General features: G+C 38.5%; 1 protein-coding gene across 1 annotated transcript in view; it reads left to right on the top strand.

Moving 5' to 3' along the window:
• LGR4 (leucine rich repeat containing G protein-coupled receptor 4) overlaps window positions 1-7,512 on the top strand; it is a 122,829-nt gene extending 115,317 nt beyond the window's left edge. The window contains exons 17-18 of the mRNA XM_012552533.3: window positions 169-246; window positions 4,441-7,512. Of these exons, the coding sequence (XP_012407987.3) occupies window positions 169-246; window positions 4,441-5,717 (1,355 nt within the window). The 3' untranslated portion in view covers window positions 5,718-7,512. The remainder of the gene's footprint in view (window positions 1-168; window positions 247-4,440) is intronic.
• The last annotated feature ends 13,409 nt before the right edge of the window (window positions 7,513-20,921 follow it).

The following is a 20,921-nucleotide window of genomic DNA, read 5'->3' as shown; positions in this document are numbered from 1 at the left end:
AAAATAATAATGCAAAAAGATGCATCCTAAAGCAGGGGTAGGACTTTCAATGGGATTTAATGGGAATTCTTATTTAAGAAAACTTTGGATTGTCATGTATAAGCATATATTTTTATGATTATTCACCTTGGTCAGAAATATGATTGTATGTTATATTTTCTGGTATAGCTGATCCCGCAGATCTCACAGGCAGAACTGAGAAAGAAGAACACAGCCAGACAATTATCCACTGTACTCCTGCAACAGGTAGGATTGGCAATTTTGCTGATTGTTGGTTTTATTTCAAAGTGCTAGGTATATCTCCTTCAAACCTTCTGGGAGTTCTGAAACAAGGATCCTTCCTTGCAGTCAGTGGGAGAGAGACTGGATGGAGCAATTCAGGGTGTTCCAAGAATTTATTAAGCACTTAGAAACTTCCTCTGTCTATTGAAAAAGGAAAAAAAAAATCAATGTTGTCAGTATATCAGACTAGAAAGAAAGTGTTTTTTTTTTTTTTTTTTTTGTTTGTTTTTTTGTTTTTTAAACAAGAACATTTAAAAATTCTTAGAATTCAGCAGCGGTGTCACCCTAGAGTCTTGGAGTTCTAAGTCAGTAAATCCGCAAACATTTATTAAAGGCTTACTGTATACCAGACCTTATGCCTAATCTTTTTTATACATATTCTCTCATTTGGTCCTTATAATGACCTTTCAAGATAAGTGCTATTATTATCCTTTTTTTTAGTTGAGGAAATTGAGAGGGACTGAGATTCAGTGGCTTATCCCAGGTCTCACCAGCTAGTAGACATTGGAAGGTAGATTTGAATTCAAGTTCTCCTGGCTCCAGGCCTGGCACTCTATCCATTAAGCCACCTGGCTTCCTAGTAAAGCTTAACAATGCCATCAGACTTTTCAGACACTTTGTTTAATAGCTCACTTTTCTCTGAAATTTTTACAGTTTACAAGTTGCCTACTTCATAACCATCCTGTGAAGGCAGCAAGTGTAAATATTAATTTTCTCATTTTTTAAAAAGAAGAAATTGAAGCTTTTGAGGAAAAATGAGAATGCCCATCTAATAAGTTGGGATTTGAAATCTAGTCTCCTTGGTCAATCAATAAGCATTTATAAAGTTGCCCATGATTTGCCAGTGCTAGGTACAACTCTGACCCTGTCCTCATTCTGATGGAGACAAAGCCCGTCACTCCAAGGCCCAGATTCTTGAATTCTCTGTTAGAATGACCTCCTTGAGGATGTGGAATTGGAGTTTTTAACCTTTCTCTGTATCCCCAGCATAATACTTGACACATAATAACCAATTCCTTAATAAATGGTGGTTGATGGACTGACTTAGAATTCCTGGATTCTAAAGTGACACAGTTGCTGGATTTTAAAACCAAACCAAACCAAAAAGAAAAATTTCCCCCTCCTCTGTTATTCACTGATTATAATGATTTAAAAAACAGAGGAAGGAAGTAAGCTATAAGCACATATGTTAATGTCAGACTTTGATTCCTAGAGAGGAAGGGCCGCAAGTGAAAAATAATTTGAAATTTTACTTTGAAAGGAAAGATGAAATAAAATGTATCTGATAGAATGTGTTTGATATATGCTAGATCTGTTTGATGGTACAGTAGTGTAGCCCGAGGCCTTGAGTTCAGTACAGAAAATCAAAAACCACTGACTTTTAGGTAGGGCTTTTTTTCTGAATCATTGGGATCCCCAGGGCAGTGGGGAGAAGAACCACCTCCAGATCTGGAAGCAGAGCTGTGCTCACTGCTGAACTCTGAGATACACTCTGAAGTTTGATTTTGGAAATGGAGGGAGAACCTCATTTCACTCACTGCTGGAGGATGGAAGCACCAGCCCCCTGATAAGCAAGAGTTTGACTGACTTGCATCCCTGGAGTTTTTGTTGGTTTAATGATTCCCTTCTGTGCCGGGAGAGTGAGGCATTTCTCCCCCATCCCAGAAGGGGGTGACAGGCAGAATGCCCTCAGGCTGCCTGGGGGAAGCCCTTTTCCTCTGCCCCCTTCCACCCACTGGTGGCTGGTCAGTCACTTGGCTGAGGTTCCCCCTCTTAGAGGGTGGTCTGGGCTGTAGCTGTGAGTGTCCTTTCCTCTTCCCCTGTGAGGCTGTGGCTTTATAGTGTGTAACATAAACAGAGATTATTTCCAATTTCCTCAACTATAAAAAAAGAAGTTCATAAAATTGACCTACCCCATGCTCATACCACGTCTCCTGTCATCTTCCTGATCGTTCCTCTGCTTGTCCACACTGTACGTCTCTGTATTCTTTGTGGCACCCGACATTGGGCTTGACGTTTAGTCGAGGCCCCACAAATATCTGGTGAATGAATGAGAATACAAAGCGTCCTGCAAATTTACGTAACGTGTTTCACTTTGTGAATTAATCCTCGCCAAAGTCTACAAGAAGCAGCCGACAGAGCTCTTACATTTACAGTCACCATAAGCTCGGCAGTTATTTTATTTGTTGATCTATGGAATAAATTTCCTCATTTTAGCTGAAAATTTATTTTTCCTGTTGGTTGGGAATAAGGATAGAGTTGAAGAGTTCCAGTCCTTTAATGTGGAATGGTTGATGGCCTATGGAGCTCTGGCCTCGAGCTTCAGTTATTTCTATGAAGGGAGCTTTTCAGAGTGGGAGTCTGGACTGCTTATGGCACTTAGCAAGGCAGGCTTCCTAACAGTTCACATGTGGAGAGAGAACACTTCAGAACGTGTCTCAGGGCGAACCTGAAGCTCGGTGTTTTCTGTTGGATAGCCCCAATGTGGGGTGTCTGCTCATGCTTGCTTTTTAAGCGACTACAGTGTGCCATAATTAATTAGGGCTCTTGGACAAGTGTATTAATGCAAAAAGAGGCAGAATTGAGCACATTCTTGCATTCCACAAACTCTTGAGTAGCACCCCATTATAGTGGGGAGATTGCTCTGGGATCTCAACCAAGTTATTTAACTGTCTTAGATCTATTTCCCCACTAGGGAGGAGAAAGTGAGAATTACTATCTTAGGAAGTTGTGAGCCTCAAATGAAATAATGGATGTGAAAGTCCTTAAAAAGCAAACAAACAAAAAAATATTTTTTCTAACTTAACCCCCAAGGAGAATGAGCCTTTTCCTATAAAAGAGTAGAATGGGAAAAGAGAAAGGTGGGAGCAGTTAGATCAGGGGTCCTCAAACTTTTTAAATAGGGGGCCAGTTCATTGTCCCTCAGACTGTTGGAGGGCCAGCCTATAGTAAAAACAAAAATGTTGTTTTGTAGGCCTTTAAATAAAGAAACTTCATAGTCCTGGGTGAGGGGGATAAACGTCCTCAGCTGCTGCATCTGGCCTATGGGCCATAGTTTGAGGACCCCTGAGTTAGATGATGCAGTGGGTAGAGCACTGACCCTGGAGTCAAGAGGACCTGAGTTCTAATCCAGTCTCAGACACTTAACACTTATTAGCTGTATGACTCCAATTAACCTTAACCCCAATTGCCTCATCAAAAAAAGAGAGAGAAGGACATAGAAGCTGCTGCAGATCTCAATTATTTCTGTCCTCCTTTTCCTTTTAAGTGCATGGCTTTCAGAGCTGTCCTTCTTTCTGGCCTCCCTTCTGTTCTTTCCCAGAATTTTCTTTTTCTTCTCTTTTTTTTTCCTTTTCACCCCCTATCTTGTCTATAACCTTTTATCTCTCCTCCCTCACTCCCTCAACCATTGGAGAAGAAAGAGAAAACCCTTCTAACATATATACATAGTCAAGCAAAACACATTTCTACATTTTCAGTGTTCAAAAATGTATGTCTCATTCTGCTCCTGCTCATATCTCTGCCAGAAGCAGAAGCGAACGTGCTTCATCATTGGTCCTGGAATCATGGTTGATCATGCAGATATCAGAGTTTTAATTTCAGAGTTGTTTGCCTTCACAGGATTATTAGTGTATAAATTGTATTTCTGATTCTGTTCATTTCACTTTTGATGCAAGTCAGTCCATAAAAGGCCTCCCAGGTTTCTCTAAAACCATTTTATCCTTTCTTAAGACAGTTTTTATTCCATTATATTAATGTACTTTAATTTGTCCCCAATAAATGGATAGCTCTTTAGTTTCTTTGCAACTACCAAAAATAAAACAAAACAGAACTACTCTAAGTGTTTTTTTCTACATATGGGTCCTTCTGAAAACACTTTGAAGAACATAATTATATTATAGATAAGTATAATGAGACTTTAAACATCATTGATGATCTTAGCAGTTCTTTTAAATAAAACTTAGCAGAAACTCAGAAAGTAATTATTTTAGATTATTTCTAAATTAAATTGTTCTTAGAAACCATCTGATATTTTCAAATTAAAGTTAATTTGCTAGATCACTTGGGTTCTAGAAGCAGAAAAATGATCATTAAGCTTTATGAAGTATGGCTGAAACACCTTCATTTTTTAAAACTGCCCTTTATTTTCCTTTTTAGGTGCCTTTAAGCCCTGTGAATATCTCCTGGGGAGCTGGATGATTCGTCTCACCGTGTGGTTTATTTTTTTGGTTGCGTTGTTTTTCAATCTGCTTGTCCTTGTCACGACATTTGCAGCCCGTGCTCCGTGGCCTTCCTCCAAGCTGTTCATAGGCCTGATTTCTGTGTCTAACTTACTCACGGGAGTCTATACTGGCATTTTAACTTTCCTGGATGCCGTCTCTTGGGGCAGATTCGCTGAGTTTGGGATCTGGTGGGAGACCGGCAATGGCTGTAAAGTTGCCGGCTTCCTTGCGGTGTTTTCGTCAGAAAGTGCCATATTTTTATTGATGCTCGCAGCTGTAGAACGAAGCTTATCTGCCAAGCAGATCCTAAAAAATGGGAAGAGCAACCACCTGCGACAGTTCCAGGCGGCCGCCATCTTGGCGTTTCTGTGCGCCGCGGTGGCCGGCTGCCTGCCCCTCTTCCACCGAGGGGAATATTCCGCGTCTCCCCTCTGCTTGCCCTTCCCCACTGGTGAAACCGCGTCCTTGGGCTTCACCGTCACCCTCGTGCTCCTGAACTCATTGGCCTTCCTCCTGATGGCCATTATCTACACCAAACTTTACTGCAACCTGGAGAAGGAGGACCTCTCGGAGCACTCTCAGGCCAGCATGATCAAGCACGTGGCCTGGCTCATCTTCACCAACTGCATCTTTTTTTGCCCCGTGGCATTTTTCTCTTTTGCGCCCCTGATCACCGCCATCTCTGTCAGCCCAGAGATCATGAAGTCGGTCACTTTGATCTTTTTCCCGTTGCCCGCCTGCCTGAATCCGGTCCTGTACGTTTTCTTCAACCCCAGATTTAAGGAAGACTGGAAGTCACTGCGGCGGCACATGGCCAGGAGGAACGGGCCGGTGGCTGTGGCCGTCAGCAGCCAGGCCGGCTGCGTGGCCCAGGACTTCTACTACGACTGCGGCATGTACTCCCACCTGCAGGGGAACCTGACCGTGTGCGACTGCTGCGAGTCCTTCCTCCTCACAAAGCCCGTGGCCTGCAAACACTTGATTAAGTCCCACAGCTGCCCTGCGCTGGCCGTGGCGCCCTGCCAGCGGCCCGACGGCTACTGGTCTGACTGTGGGACCCAGTCCGCCCACTCGGATTACGCGGACGAAGAAGACTCGTTCGTCTCCGACAGCTCGGACCAAGTGCAGGCCTGTGGGCGGGCCTGCTTCTACCAGAGCAGGGGCTTCCCTCTGGTCCGCTACGCTTACAACATCCCCCGAGTGAAAGACTGACCACTGTCAGTAAGTTATTCTTTGGTCACCCGCCCCCGCCCCCTTTTACAAAGTAAAAGTACGATTTTTCTCGAGTAAGCGTCGGCTCTTGTGACATTTTGTTGGGAAAGCACTTCTGTTCCTGCCTGGGGTCACTAATGAAAAGAGAAGGTGGCAGGCTATTCTCATACTGTACGTTTTTAAAGAACAGGGGCCTGAACTGTAAGCAGCAAAGATCCCGTTCCAAGGACTGTCCCTCCTTTTATATGGAAAAACTTTTTAAGGCACCCCAATTGTATTTTGCTTCATCTGATTTGCAAGAATCAAACTTCATCACCACTTCCCTGTTAAGCACAAGGTAAAGAACAGCTGTTAATATTAGAGAATTAGTTTAAAATGTGACTTCCTACAGGGGGGGAAATTTCTTTGCTACTTTTATATGGCATTTTCAGCATTAATCTCAGGACACTGTCGTGCAGAGCCAATAAGGGAATGTCTCCCAGACCTAACTGTGAGGGGGTGTAGGCATCAAAACTTGGGTTTATGTTTCAATATTGGATTAAGGAGAATAAGATTGTGTTTCAAGAATTGATGAACCCCCAGTTTTGTAAAGGCTACTAAATTTAAAATATTAACAGCTGTCAGATTATGGTGGAATTTGAGTAGTTATTTTCTTTTATTAAAAATGCTTTTAATGAAATTTTTTCCTTCATATTTTGAGACAGTTCAGCTCCTTCTACAAGATCAACTTAAAGGACTAAAGTTTAATAGAATTAATTGGTTTAAAATGAGTGAAATGGGATTTTTTTTTTTTTTTTGGTACCAAAACTGTGCCAGAAGATCCATCTGTTTTTCCAACTCAAAACTCTCATAACATCATGGGCCCTACACATATTTTTCAATTTGCATGGCATGGTTTCTGTTTATATGTTGATTTATACTGAAATCAAAGTAGACTTGGGGGAATGAATAGATTTAATTGGAAGTAACTCAAGACTAATTATGATTTGAAGTACTTAAACAGATAGTTCCCAGTGTAGACCGAGTTCTCCCAATATATAAGGTGCTATTAGGAACCTGCATTATTTTTCTTAGTGTTCTTATAGTTTCCAAAAGTGTGCCTAATTTGTAAACAGAGAGTAGCTTAGGTACTGGGAAGGATCTAGTCAGATAAAGTAAAATAAAGGTATCATTGAGGTTCAAAAAGGCTTTTGTCTTTTAAAAAAAACAAAAAACAAAAAACGACCACCCCCATGTTTTAGTCAGTGGGCCTGTAGTTCAAAACCTTGTGAAGTCTCATAACCAATCACGGCTGTCCAATATGTGTTTTGAACAGTAGGCTAAATCAATAGCCAACCCACTGCCATTACCAGTTATTCTGGAAATATGAAAAAAAATTTAAGCTAGATTGCAGTTTTAAAGTTTAAACTGTACATACTGTGCATATGATGAATTTTTATCTTTCTATGTAAATTATTTGATAGAACATATGATGGGAAATGTGGCTTCAGTTCATTTTGTTAATTAAAGCTACCTCCTAAGCAATAGTGGCTGCCAGTAGCAGAATGTTAAATTGTGGTTTCTATCCTTTTTTTTTGCATTGTAAATAATCTTGGTTGTACATTGTCAATGTAATAAAAAACAAAACAAAACAACAGAATCTTTGTATATCAAAATCATGTAGTTTGTACAAAAAATATGGGAGGGATTTATTTACTGGTTGCTGTCATTGTGTAAGGACAACCATTCACAAGTTTTAAAAATTGCTGTTTGTATATTTACACATCTCCTAAATATTAAATATTACATGAGTAAAGAATGCCTTGTTGAAATGTTTTACATTTCTTTAAAGCTTGGATATATTGAAAACATTTTCCTCAAAATTTATTTTTTATTTTTTTAAAAACTTTTTTATTTTTCCAAATACATGCAAAGATAGTTTTTAGCATTCACCTTACCAAAACCTTGTGTTCCACACTTTTCTTCCTCCCTTCCTCCCCCCCAGAGAGTAAGCAATCCAATATAGGTTGAATATGTGTGATTATAAACATATTTCCATATTTGCTGTGCTGTGCAAGAAACGTCAGATCAAAAGTTTAAAAAGCCCCAAGTAAACAAAAAACAACAAAAGTGAAAATAATATGCTTTGGTTCACATTTAGTCTTCATAGTTCTCTTTGGATGCAGATGGGTCTTGAAAGAAAGATGGAAAGAAAGAAAGGAGGAGGAAGTGAGGGAGGAAGGAAGAAAGAAAGAGAGGGAAGAAAGGAAGGAAGAAAGGGAAAAAAAGAGAAAGAAAAATGAGAAAAGTAGACACTTCATTGCTTCAAAAGCTGCATCACTTCACCTGTGTGAATACCTCCTGTATACTGGATGGCATCAGACACTCTTTACCTACAAGGTCTCATGAGTTGCTGTGGCCAAAGAAATTGGCCAAATGGAAGTCAGCCTTCTGATGACAAAACTCTCCAAACTTAACGAGGCTGGGTTTTGTAAGGCAGATATACAGTCCATTGACTCAAAACTTTCTTTTTTAAAATAACTTTTATAGAGGTAGGTGATCTCTATATGAGGAAAACTTAAGTTAGAAGTCTGATCCAGACCCTTACCAGCTGTATGACTTTGGACAATGAGGGATTCGCTTTTCTCAACCCAAGTTTATTTATAAAATGGGAAAAATGGTAGCTCCTACTTCTTAGGGTTCTTGTGACAATTAAATGAGATAACATATGGAAAATAGTTTTTATATCTTAAAGCTAAAGCAGCACATAAATTCTAGCCAAAATACTTCAAACATTCAAATTCAACTATTATAACAAGGAAAATAGGTAGGCAAAATGAACCAATGTGATAGTGTCTGATAGTATCTCTGGTTAATACAAATAAGGAATCTCCTGAAATGGTTACATTATCCAAAGTCCTCACTGTTTATTTCCATTGGACTGCAGCCATTATCATATTTTGCATATTAAATCTTAAGATACCTAATTATTGGCAGTAACATTATTTGCATACAACATACAATGAATTTGTTTTTAACATTTTATCAACGTTTCTTTCTTACATCATATCCCTCTCGTCACTAAACATTGCCTGGCAAAACAAACCATTTATCACGTCCATCTAACAATACACCTCATTTCATAGCTGTAATCTACCACCTCTTTCCCAAGGAGGAGGAGGCATTCTCTACCATCAGTCACCAGGAGTCATCTGGTTACTGTATTAATGAGAATTCATGTGTTTCAATGTTTCATTTCTATTAATTACTGTGATCATTGTGTAAATTGTGTTCTTGATTCTGCTTTTTTTTTCCTCCTACAGTATTTAATACAAGTCTTCCCAAGTTTCTCTGAATTCTTTATAGTTATTTTTTATGGTACTGATATCTTATTTACATTTATATGACCCACTTTGTTGAATTGTCCCCAATGTGGAGTAGGGCTTGCTCTAGTGCTTGTGACTTTCTGAGAAGCAAGGGTCTCCTCAGCTCACAGCATCAAAGCAGGGGCATGTTATGGATTTTTTCAGTTTGCTGGGAATGCTTGCAGATTTGGCTTTGCTTTCCTGTATTTCTTCAGAGTTATACAAATTCCCAGACTGAGATCATTTTGCTTTGAGTTTCTGATTTATGTATTTTTTGTATTTAGATAATTTCTAATCAGAGCCAGGACAAAGCATTTAGAGTGCCAAAGCTTGAAAACGATTTCCCAGTGTTTAAAAGTTGTGCCTTCTGAGTGTTATTGTCTGCTGTCCAATCTACACTGTACCACATGCAACTTATGATAAAACAAATACTGTGAAGATCAGAAACATGCAATTTTTTTTCCTGTAGTAGGAAAAAAATAGAGTTGTAGATACTCCAGGACTTCAAAAGCACTGTGATTTCATCATTGTGGGTCCTCTGCATGGATAAGGGTTGAAATCCTTTCACACCAGATTAGAAAAAGTATTGTTGAGTTTCTCTTGATTATTGTGCTCGAGGCATCTGCCTAGCTGCTTTAGCCCTAGTTTTGGCTCTGTTTCCATCTAACTGCCTCTTTGTTTAATTTTTGCTATACACGCTAATGATTGCATAATTCTATTTTTTTTTTTGGGTCCAGATTACTTTTTATTTTTTTTACATAAAAGTTAAAAATCCATGTAAGTGAAGTAAAGTAACACTTCAGCCAAACATATATTAAATGCCTTCTATGTGCCAGGCACTGTTAAGTCAACAAACATTTATTAAGCCTTTACTCTGTTCTGGTTGTTAGGCTAAGATCTGGAGGTAGAAAGGCAAAAACGCAATCTCTGTACTCAAAAAAGTTCACATCTTTTTTTTTTAATTAAAATTTTATTTTTAAATCAAGATCATTTTTCTCTTACTTCTCTCTCCCCTATGTGAGAAAACAAGAAAAACAAAATATTTGTTATATGCATGTAATATAATTGAGCAAAATATTTCTCATCACCTGTGTTCAAAAAAATATATATATGTTCTCTGAGCCCATCACCTCCATCAGGAGATGGGCAATGAGTTTTATCATGAAGAGTTATAATAGATCATTATGTTGATCAGAGTTCCCTGGTTTTATATATATATATATATATATATATATATATATATATATGATGTTTATCTATACATACAAAAATATACAAATGTGCATATGCATAAGTATAAAATTTGTTTTAATCAGTCAAGATCTGTCTTCTCACCTCAAAACCCTATCCTTACCTCATTAAGAACAGAAGAAAAACAAAACACGTTATACCATGAATAACAGAACCATTCTCAGATCTTGTCTAATTGGATATTTTCTATAAAGGCTGATAGTGGTAGGGATCAGAGGGATCAGACACATGTATCATCTCCCTATATTTGAATATAAGCAATTTTTTCTTGTTTCTTAATCATTGTTCATTCACATTTACTTTTTCGTTATTCTCTTAACTCCTGTGTTTGAACTTTCAAGTTTCTCTGCAGCTCTGTTTTTTTCATCAGAGATGCTTGGGAGATGTATTTTGTTTTACAACACACACCCTTGCATTATACTCAGTTTTGCTGAACACTTTATTCTTGAGTAAAGCCCATGTCCTTTGCTCTTTGAAATGTCTTATTCCAATTTCTCTGATGCTTTACAATAGTGACTGCTAAATTGTGTGTGATACTGATGGCTTCTAAGTACTTGAATTCTTTCTGGCTTCAGTACTTCTTCTTTCACTTGGAAGCTTGGGCTTTTGACTATGAAATTCCTGGCAATTTGTGTTTAGGAATTTCTTTTAGGAGGCAACCGGTGGATTATATTTCTACTTTGCTCTCTGGTGCTATGGGATTAGGAAAGTTTTAAGACTCTTTTTAGGATTATAGTATTCAGATAATCCAGTGATTCTTGTTTTTTCTCCTCTACCAGTTTCCCAGGTCATTTGTTTTTGCTGATACCTTGGATTTTATTCTTTTTTTTTTTTTTTGTTCTTTGACTTTGTTTTAATATTTCTTGTTGCCTCATGGAGTCATTGGCTTCTGCATGGTTCATTCAGATTTTCTCCACCCTGCCCCACCTTGGGCAAGGTTTTGTACTAATTGTACCAAGTTGTTAATTCTCTTTTCATTTTTATATGCCATAGAGCTAATTTCTTTTCCAATTTTATTCTCAAGCACTCCATTTAAAAAAAAAAATTAGGTGCTCTAAATTACTAGTGATCAGAGAAATGCAAATTAAGACAACTCTGAGGTACCACTACACACCTCTCAGATTGGCTAAGGTGACAGAAAAAGATAATAATGAACGTTGGAGGGGATGTGGGAAAACTGGGATACTAATGTATTGTTGATGGACCTGTGAACGAATCCAATCATTCTGTAGAGCAATTTGGAACTATGCCCAAAGGTCTATCAAACTATGTGTACCCTTTGATTTGTTTCTATTGGGCCTATATCCCAAAGAGATCTTAAAGGAGGAAAAGGAACCCACATGTGCAAAAATGTTTATAGCAGCCTTTTTTATAGGGGCAAGAAACTGGAAACTGAGTGGTTGCCCATCAATTGGAGAATGGCTGCATAAGTTATGGTCTATGAATTATGGAATATTATTGTTCTATAAGAAACAATAAGCAGGATGGTTTTAGGAAGGCCTGGAGAGACTTACATGAACTGATATTCAGTGAAATGAGCAGAATCAGGAGATCATTGTACACGGCAGCAGCAATATTATACAATGATCAATTCTGATGGACATGACTTTCCAACAATGAGATAATTGATAATTCCAATGATTTTATGATGAAGAGAGCCATCTACACCCAAAGAGAGAACTGTGGAAACTGGGTGGGGATCACAACACAGCATTTTCTTTTTTTGTTGTTGTTTGCTTGCAATTTGTTTTCTTTTTCATTTTTTTCCTTTTTGAACTGTTTTTTCTTGTGCTGTATGATAACTATATAAATATGTATACATATATTGGATTTAATATATATTTTAACATGTTTAACATATATTGGATTACATCTAAGGTAGGGGGTGGGAGGAAGGGAAGAAATTTGGAACAAAAGATTTTGCAAGGGTCAATGTTGAAAATTTATCCATGCATATGTTTTGAAAATAAAAAAGCTTTAATAAAAAATAAATTTTTAACCTTAAAAAATCTTGCATCACATTTTTTTCAAGAATTTTAGTTGAATTTGTGCCCAACTTGTGTTTTACCCTAAAGTTTTGCTCATAAATATTTTGTTGTTCTGTATTAGTGGCTTAAGCATCCAGACCACCATATGGCAAGGTTTTGAAGGGCTTCTTTTTTCCACTTGCTTGTTCTTCTAGCATACTTCCTGACATTGGATTTAATGTTAGGATTAGTTACTGCTGTACTTTTTTAGGGATTAGATCTGACCTTGTTGCTATTTTTGGAGGACATTGAATATTATACTATTCTAGAGTCTCCAAGACAGACTGAGAACTGTAAGTTTCCAGTGCTTCTCAGGTGGTTAAATTCAGGGAAAGGTCTGATGGTTGCTCTCCAGATCTAACTCGGCAAGTTGCTAAGCTGAGTAGTAGATCACTGCTGGATTCAGTGTCTATTGGTCAATTGGAAAACTCTGATCTTAAAGCAGCAGAATAGTGGGTCAACCTTAGGTCTGGGATTCCTGCCCTGTTTATTCTTCTGCAGATTAATCTAGATATTGGAAGTGAGACTGTTTTCTTTTGAATTGGCTTCTGAACTTGCTCCTTTCTTGGTACACCATCTAAAGATTCTCTACCCAGCATCACCTCTCAGTATAACCCTCCTCTTCCTTCCTCTTATATTTGTGAGGTGGGGCCTGGGCACTTGGCTCCATTGCAGTACCCCAGTGTGGGTCTGGGAGTGCTCCTATAAGAGAAATCTTCTCATCTGAATGTACCTCCTACACCTGGATACTGGAGCACATCATGCTCCTGGTTCAACCCCATCTTCAGAGATCAAAGACCTTCCTATGTACCCAGCTAAAATAAGCTGGACAAAGGACTCATTGCTATTTTTTTTTTAATTTCCCCATCAGAATCCTGTCTGCTACATTTTCTGTTGTCAGAGGATTTATGGGAAAGAGCTCATTCATTACCATTGTTCCCTCTAACTCTACTATCTTGGTTCTTCTAGGATCTCACATTCTAGTTTGGAGGCAATAAACTAAGGGGCAATGTACATATAAAGTCATACAATGTTAACTGAAAATAATCTTTTTAGAAGAAGCATGAAAGATTGTAAAGGGCTGAAACACTTGAGTCGATGCACTGAGGTTGGACAACCATGCACTTAAGGCTAACTACCAATTGGACAATATTCTATTAGCATATGCTTGGAAAATGGCCTTTCTCACTATTCTATGCTGGCTCAAAAACTGGTGTATATAGAAAATTGTAGGAGGGATTAGGGGGTGGAGTAAGACTAGCCAGGGTCACTTCTGAGCAGGAGACGAAGAAGGAAGGTCATAGAGATTCTGCATTCATCCCATTCACTTCTACCTCTAAAGACCAAGAATAAAGACCAAGGACTTTTGCTTATCCTGACTCCAGCTGATTCTAAGGTATCCAGGGTGCTAACGTGGTCATCACAAAAGATCTTTTGCAGAGAATGTTATTTGGACCGAAACTTGAGAGAAGTTTGAGAAATAGAAATGAGAGAAGACATTCTAAGCATGACAGTTTAAGCATCCAGTGAAAATGCATGGAGTTAGGAGATGGAGTATTGTGGAGAGGAGTAAATTATAAGACTAAAAACGTAGGAAGGGGTCAAACAGATTTTGTTTGATGTCGAAGGAGCAAAATATGGAGCCACTAGAGTTGAGGGTGGAGAAAGGGAGAATGTATGTGACATGGTCATACTTATGACTTAGGAAGTTACTTTTCAGTGCATGTATATTCAGAGACCAGTTTTCCAGTAAATTTTTCAGAATTTATCTCTGGCTACTAAGAAGCCAAAGTAGCTATCTTTTATGCAGGTTACTCAAAATTGCGTTTCAGACCGTCACTCAGTCGGTCTTCATACTTTTTTCTTTTATAGACTATAATTTCTTGAATAGAAATTGGTTTGTTTTTTGTCTTTTATCTCCTTAGTACTTGAAATATTGCCTGGCACATAATAAGCACTTATTGATTATTCTTCAAGTTATTAGAATTATAACTACTATAGCATAACTGGGGGAACTAGATGGCACAGGGGGTACAATACAAGGTTTGAAGTCAGCAAGACTCAACTTCCTGAATTCAAATCTGGCCTCTGACACTTACTAGCTGTGTGATCCTGGAAGGTCACTTAACAATGTTTGCCTCAGTTTCCTTATCTGTAAAATGAGTTGGAAAAGGAAATGGCAAGCCACTCTAGGATCTTTGCGCCCCCAAATCCAAATGAGATTCCCAAGGAGTTAGTTGGACATGACTGAAATCACTCCACAACAATAGTCTTATCTTCTCAATCAAATCCAAGGCATAGCAGAAGCAATAAATTAGAACCGGGGTGGGGGGGGGGGGTAATTAGGTTGTTAGAGGCAAATAGTGAACTAAAAACGGGAATGAATTGGGATAAAGAGCTTTGTGCTTCCACAGCTTTTGGAAACATCACTAGATTATGGTATAGTAGTTAGTAATTTGAAGCACTGGATTCATCAAAGACCACTTATGTTTAATATTTATTAAAATTATTTCCAGGAGAAGTTTGAGGTCATTAGGAAACTTTACAATTTCCTGAAGATCTCTCATCATTTCCTCCTGGCTTCCTTCAAATCCTATTTTCTTATAAACTTATAAACCCATTATCTATAGGAAGCCTTTCCAGATGTGTCTCGATTTTATTCCCTTCCTCTGTTGATTTTTTTCAATTTATCCTGTAGATTGTTTGTTTGTACTAATTGTTTGCATGTCATCTCTGCCATTAAAAAGTCAGCTTATTATAAATATCTTTCATCCACTTGGTTTTTCTTTTGTGGATGGTTCAGCCAAACTTTTAAGTGATTATTGATCTCTGCAGTATTCCAGTAAGAATCCTAATACTTTATTGATCCTTTGTTGCTATGACACATGGAAGAAGAAGCTCTGAAGAGCTCAAAATGGCTTTCACATAGAGAGTAATGAAAAAGTGGATGTGAGAAGGTTATGACCAATGAAGAACTTTGAAGAACATGAATGGTCATTGAGGAAAAGCCATTTGAAGAAAAGTTAAAATGGACTAGGCATGTGGCAAAGGGACAGCAAGGAATCACAGGGAAAAACCCCAGATAAATCGCTGCTAACTTTAAAATGTTAGGAGAAAGAAGAGGTTGGGTTTCATTACTTTGGGTGGACTCCCTGTGGTGAATTTATGAGGATGATATAGACAAGAATGTACAGGATAAACAGGCATGGAAAGATTGTGATAAACATTGTTGGAAGGAATGTTTAAGTGGATGAGGTCAGTTCCATGTGAATATCTGAGTAGATTGTTTTAAAAATCAACAAAGAGGTTTTTAAGAGACTTCTACCCAAAATGGTTAAAATTAAAATGAAATGCCCATTATAGGGAAAATTTACTGATTTAAAGTACTTGCTCTCAAAAGATAACTTTTACATTATAGAATCTCAAGAAATGAGACTTCAGAAAATAATGTAATCCACCCAGTATCCCTAAAAAGTGGTCATCAGCATTAGCTTAAAGACCCTCATGAATGGAATGTTCACTACCTTTCTTTTCTCCTCCATTTTTGGACACTTATGTTAGAAAAATTTTCCCTCTATTCCTGAGTTACAATCTGCCTCTAAACAGTTTCATCCCATGACTCCTGGTTCTCCTTTCTGGGGTTGAGCATAACAAGTTTAATGCTTTATTTACAGGACACCCAATCAAATACTTGTAGTCATGAGTTGCTACTACAGGTGTACAGCATGGCTAATTGAGCAAACAAAAGCAGTGCCTAAATGACTTTTAATTTTTTCCTGGCATCTATACCAAATGTGTCCAAAAGCCAAGAGTAAACAAAGACTAAAGATCAACACATGATAGGAGAAAGCTGATAATCCAATTTTGAAGGAGTTATTTTTCCCCACTCCCTTTTACTTTTAGATACGTGTAAGTTCCAACTTGAAATTGAAAAACATTTATATTTCTTTGTGTACAAATATACTCTCAATCAAGTTAAACAAGCATTTATTGAGTCTACTCTGCAAAAGCACTATGTGCTGAATATAAAAAGACCAAGACCAAATAGTTCCAGCCTTCAGGAAGCTTAGGTTTTGCTGAAATCCCCCCAAAATAATAATTGAAGTTTTATCATAGTATAAAAGTTCATAAACAGAGAGGATTCTTGTTATCAACAATTTTCTTCTTATGTGGCACCTAAGATGGGAATGTTTTTTTCTGCCTCTGGAACCCTTGTGTGGTACATGAAAAGAGTGCTTGTTTTTTGACATGAAAGACAAAGACTCATGCTACCCCTACCATTTATTTTGGGGCACATCCACTGACCCTTTTGATCAGTTTCCTTATCTGTAAAGTGGAGGGATTGGGTTAGCTTTCCCAGGTTTTTCTTTCTTCCTCCTTTTCTTTCCTTTCCTTCCTCCCCCCTCTCTCCTTTCCTTCCTTCTCTCTTTCCCTTCAATCTTTCTTTTTTTCCTTTCCTTCCTTTCCTGCAAAATGCAGTAGGAATAGAATGCTAAAGAAAAGGACACAAGTTTTGGAGTCAGAGAAATTAAGTTAAATTGTTAGCTGGGAATTTATTGTGTGACTTGAGGCAACTTTTTTGGTCCTATTTTGGGCCTGGCTTTGGACCTCCAAAGCACCTCCCAGTTCTAGAGCTAAGAATTTAGAATAGAAGGAAAGCAGCAAAAAGGAAGGGAAAGGGAACCAAGAATTTATTAAGCCCCTGCTATGTGCCCTGCACTGTGCTAAGCACTTTACAAAGATCTCATTTGATCCTAACAACTCCGTGAGGTAGAAAGTGCTAGATTTGGGAGGACGTGATCTGGGTTCCAACTCTATCTCTGCTGCTTTGTACCTGTGACCTTGAACAAGTTACAACCTGTGCCTCAATTTCCCTCTTTATGAAATAAGGATTGAATTAGCCTCTGAGGTAGTCCAAGAATCTCATTCTAAATACCATCAGGCTGCTCGAGCTTTACGTTTACAATTTGGGATAACAAGAGAGGAAGCTAGGAGCATAGTAAAAGCCTGTATGGCTTGCTTTCCTTTCCACGCTCCTACACTGCCTCCAGGGAAGAACCCTCGTGGTTTGAGACTCAATGAAATCCGACAAATGGATGTGATCCATTATCAATCTTTTGGTCGTCTGTCTTTTATCCACGTTGTGGTAGACACCTTTTCAGGATTTATTTTTGCAATACCAACAGCAAAAGAGACAGTCCGAGTGGTCACTGAATTCCTCACACAAGCATTCACAATTATGGGTGTGCCACAAGAAATAAAAACAGATAATGGACCTGCATATACTTCTAAACATTTTGAACACTTTTGTGCACAGTATAAGATTTTACACACCACGGGCATACCCTTTAATCCTCAAGGTCAGGCAATCGTAGAGAGAAGAAACAGAAACATTAAGATGCTCCTCCAAAAACATAAGAAAGGGGAAGCCACGGGTAACCCTAGAGAACTTCTAAATTTAGTTCTCTATACCATTAATTTCTAAATTTTTGATAAAGATGCACTGGCTCCGGCAGACAGGTTTTATAACCCACCAGAAGGACAGTGTCCAGTGCGAGCAGCTCCACTGTCTTTAGATAATCACCAGGTGATGTGGAGAGACGCAAAAAGAAATGAATGGAAGGAACCAGATAGGCTAACTGCTTGGGGAAGAGGGTTTGCTTGTATCTATCTATACAGGAGGAGAAGGAATCAGATGGGTGCCAATGAGCCGTATTCGCCTTGTCCATCAGAGAGACAGAAAAAGAGAAAAATCTGGAAACAAAGGAGAAGACTTAAGAACAAAATCTGCAGGAATCATTGGATTCCCTGACACAAGATAAGACTGTTTCAGGACTTGAAAACCAACAGGAATCATTGGATTCCTTGAGATGAAAAATTGTTGATAAAGACTGTTGCAGGACTTGAAAACCATCAAGAATCATTGGATTTCCTAACACAGGATAAGACCATTGCAGGACTTCAAAGCTTGCAGGAATTATTGGATTCCTGGCACATGAACTAATGGACAATAGATTCCTTTTGGACTATTTCTAGGACTTATGGACATGTATAAATTCTCATGTTGATTCATGTTACATCACTTCTAGCCTGTGTTTTATTGCTATGTGCTTATTGTAATTTATGTAATTATTTGTAAGACCTCCCATATTGATGGATTTATGTATACCTGTTTCAAGTGAGCCCCTTCAGAAACCTGCTAATCTGATTTGATTTCCCATTTCCTTTGGTGTTTTCATCTCCCTTCCGGAGAAGTCAGGGAGGGTGTGACCAACTCCTTTTTATGGTGTTTTCACTTCTTTTTTGAGCAGTCAGGGAAGGCGTGATCACCTTCTTTTTTGGGGTTCTCACCTCCTTGAGAAGTCAGGGAGGTCATGACCACCTTATGTTCTAAATCAAAAGAAAGCGGGAGATGTTATGGGCCAGAACTTGAAACAAGGTACTAACTCACTGGAATTGATAGAAACAAGATTTCAACACCTTTAAGAGTTCACACATTAGCATTTGAGATTCACAAGTCAGGAACCCACAATCCCATTCTCTAGGAGGAGGAGTCAACCTTTGAGTTCATATCTTTAAGAGATCATATATAAGAAGTTCTTGGAGCCTCAGCCAGGAGTCAGTTGGGGAGATTCAGAATCAGGAGAGAGAGCTGGAGGCTGAAGCTGGCAGAGGCAAAGGACTAGCAACAAGAGCTCTCGTAATCAAGGAAAGCATGTCAGGCTATTTTGGAAGAGACAATAAAGGATCTGAACTTTTAACAACTGGCTGCATTTGAGGTGATTATTGCACAGAACTGAAACTAAAGCTGCGTCCAGAAGCCCCCCAAGAAACCTGCTCCCAGAGAATGATTATATTTTAGAGAAGAGAGCACTATACTTTCCCACCCTGTAGTCTATGTCCCTCTGGCTCATCTACTCTAGAACCAGGTGAATATCTTGGGCTCTGGACCTTTCTGGGCCTGTTTTCTTAGCTATCATATGGATAAAGCGCTTGCTGAGTTTCATGTCAGGAAAACAACAAGTTTGAACCTGCTAAGCTAACTAGACCTTTCAGACACTCAGTTTTTTCATTTGTAAAATTAAATGGATAGACTCTTTGATTTGTTATGGTCCCCTGCTGCTCAATCACCAGATATTTATTAAATGTCTGCCATGAAATTATGGAGATAAAAATAGAGAGACTGAAAGAATCCTGATTATCAAGGAGCTTCCTCCAGATCAAAAGTTCTTGTCCAGTGGCTCTGAAGGTTTTTCCTTCTCAGACTGAATCTTTTTTTTTTTTTTTTTTTTTTAACCTAGCCTTAATCATTGTCAAACTGAGACCGGATGAAGACCTTAGCTTAAAAAGGCCAAGGCTTCCTAGTGCGTCCAGGGCCATCTCCAGTCGTCCTGATTGATATTTGCCTCTGGACCCAGAGAGTTCCAGAGGGGAAAAGTGAAGCAGGTGACCTTGCCCAGACCTCCCTCACCAAAATCCAGTTCACTTGCATGTCATGGAATTCCTTCTCTGATGTCATGGTCCTCTTCCAGAATGAAGGACAAACAACAATCTTAACTTAGGAGCTATGAACTTGTTTCTTTGAGTAGTTCTATAGCAGTGTTTCAAATAATTGATTTCCTTTGTAATCTTATGTATACTAAAAACATTCTTCTCAGGCTTTCAGAGGCTTCCCAGACTGTTTCCTGATATCCTTGGGTTCCTTCCAGAACAAGCCAGAAGCCTTTTCTTATCTACCTTAATTCTAGTGCTTTTCTCGGTGGATTAGCTCCAATTTATCTTATATAGGATATAAGTATGTGTATATGCATACATACAAATATGTAAAATGTATGTATATAGACACACTTAAAGCTATACATTGTGTTTTCATGTTGTTTCCTCCATTAAAGACAGCTACTCAAGAAAAGAGACTTGGACTTTCTTTGTATGCTCAGCACTATTATTAGCACAAACATGGTTTGGCATATAGTAGGTGCTTAATTAATGGTTTTTTTTCCTTTTTCATTCCCAATGATTAGTACAGTACATGTACTAATTGGGCAATCAATAAATGTTCATTGACTCTTTTTCCATTGTATCTTCAGGGGTTGGCCCAGTACCTGCCACGTAGTGGGCATTTAATAAATGTTCACTGACTCTTTTTTTTTGCCATCATATCTTGAGCAGTTGCCAACAGAACATGTAGTGGACACTTAGTAAATGCCTTTTTTTTCCATTTTATTTTCGGTAGTTGGCAGAGTACCTGGCATATAGTTAGTGCTTAATAAATGATCACTGCCTCTTCTTCCCTTTTATATCTTCAGTGGTTGGCATAGTAGCTGGCATAGAGTTGGTAATTAATAAATGATCACTGTTTCTTGGTCCCCTTTATAGCTTCAGCAGTTGACACAGTACCTGACATACAGTTAGTGCTTAATAAATACTCACTGCCTCTTCTTCCCTTTTATATCTTCAGTGACTTTTTTTTCCATTTTATTTTCAGTAGTTGGCAGAGTACCTGGCATATAGTTAGTGCTTAATAAATGCTCACTGCCTCTTCTTCCCTTTTATATCTTCAGTGGTTGGCACAGTAGCTGGCA

This window comes from Sarcophilus harrisii, chromosome 6, assembly GCF_902635505.1.
Source record: "Sarcophilus harrisii chromosome 6, mSarHar1.11, whole genome shotgun sequence".
Classification (NCBI taxonomy): Eukaryota; Metazoa; Chordata; class Mammalia; order Dasyuromorphia; family Dasyuridae; genus Sarcophilus; species Sarcophilus harrisii.
This window is presented reverse-complemented; position numbering and strand designations above follow the sequence as displayed.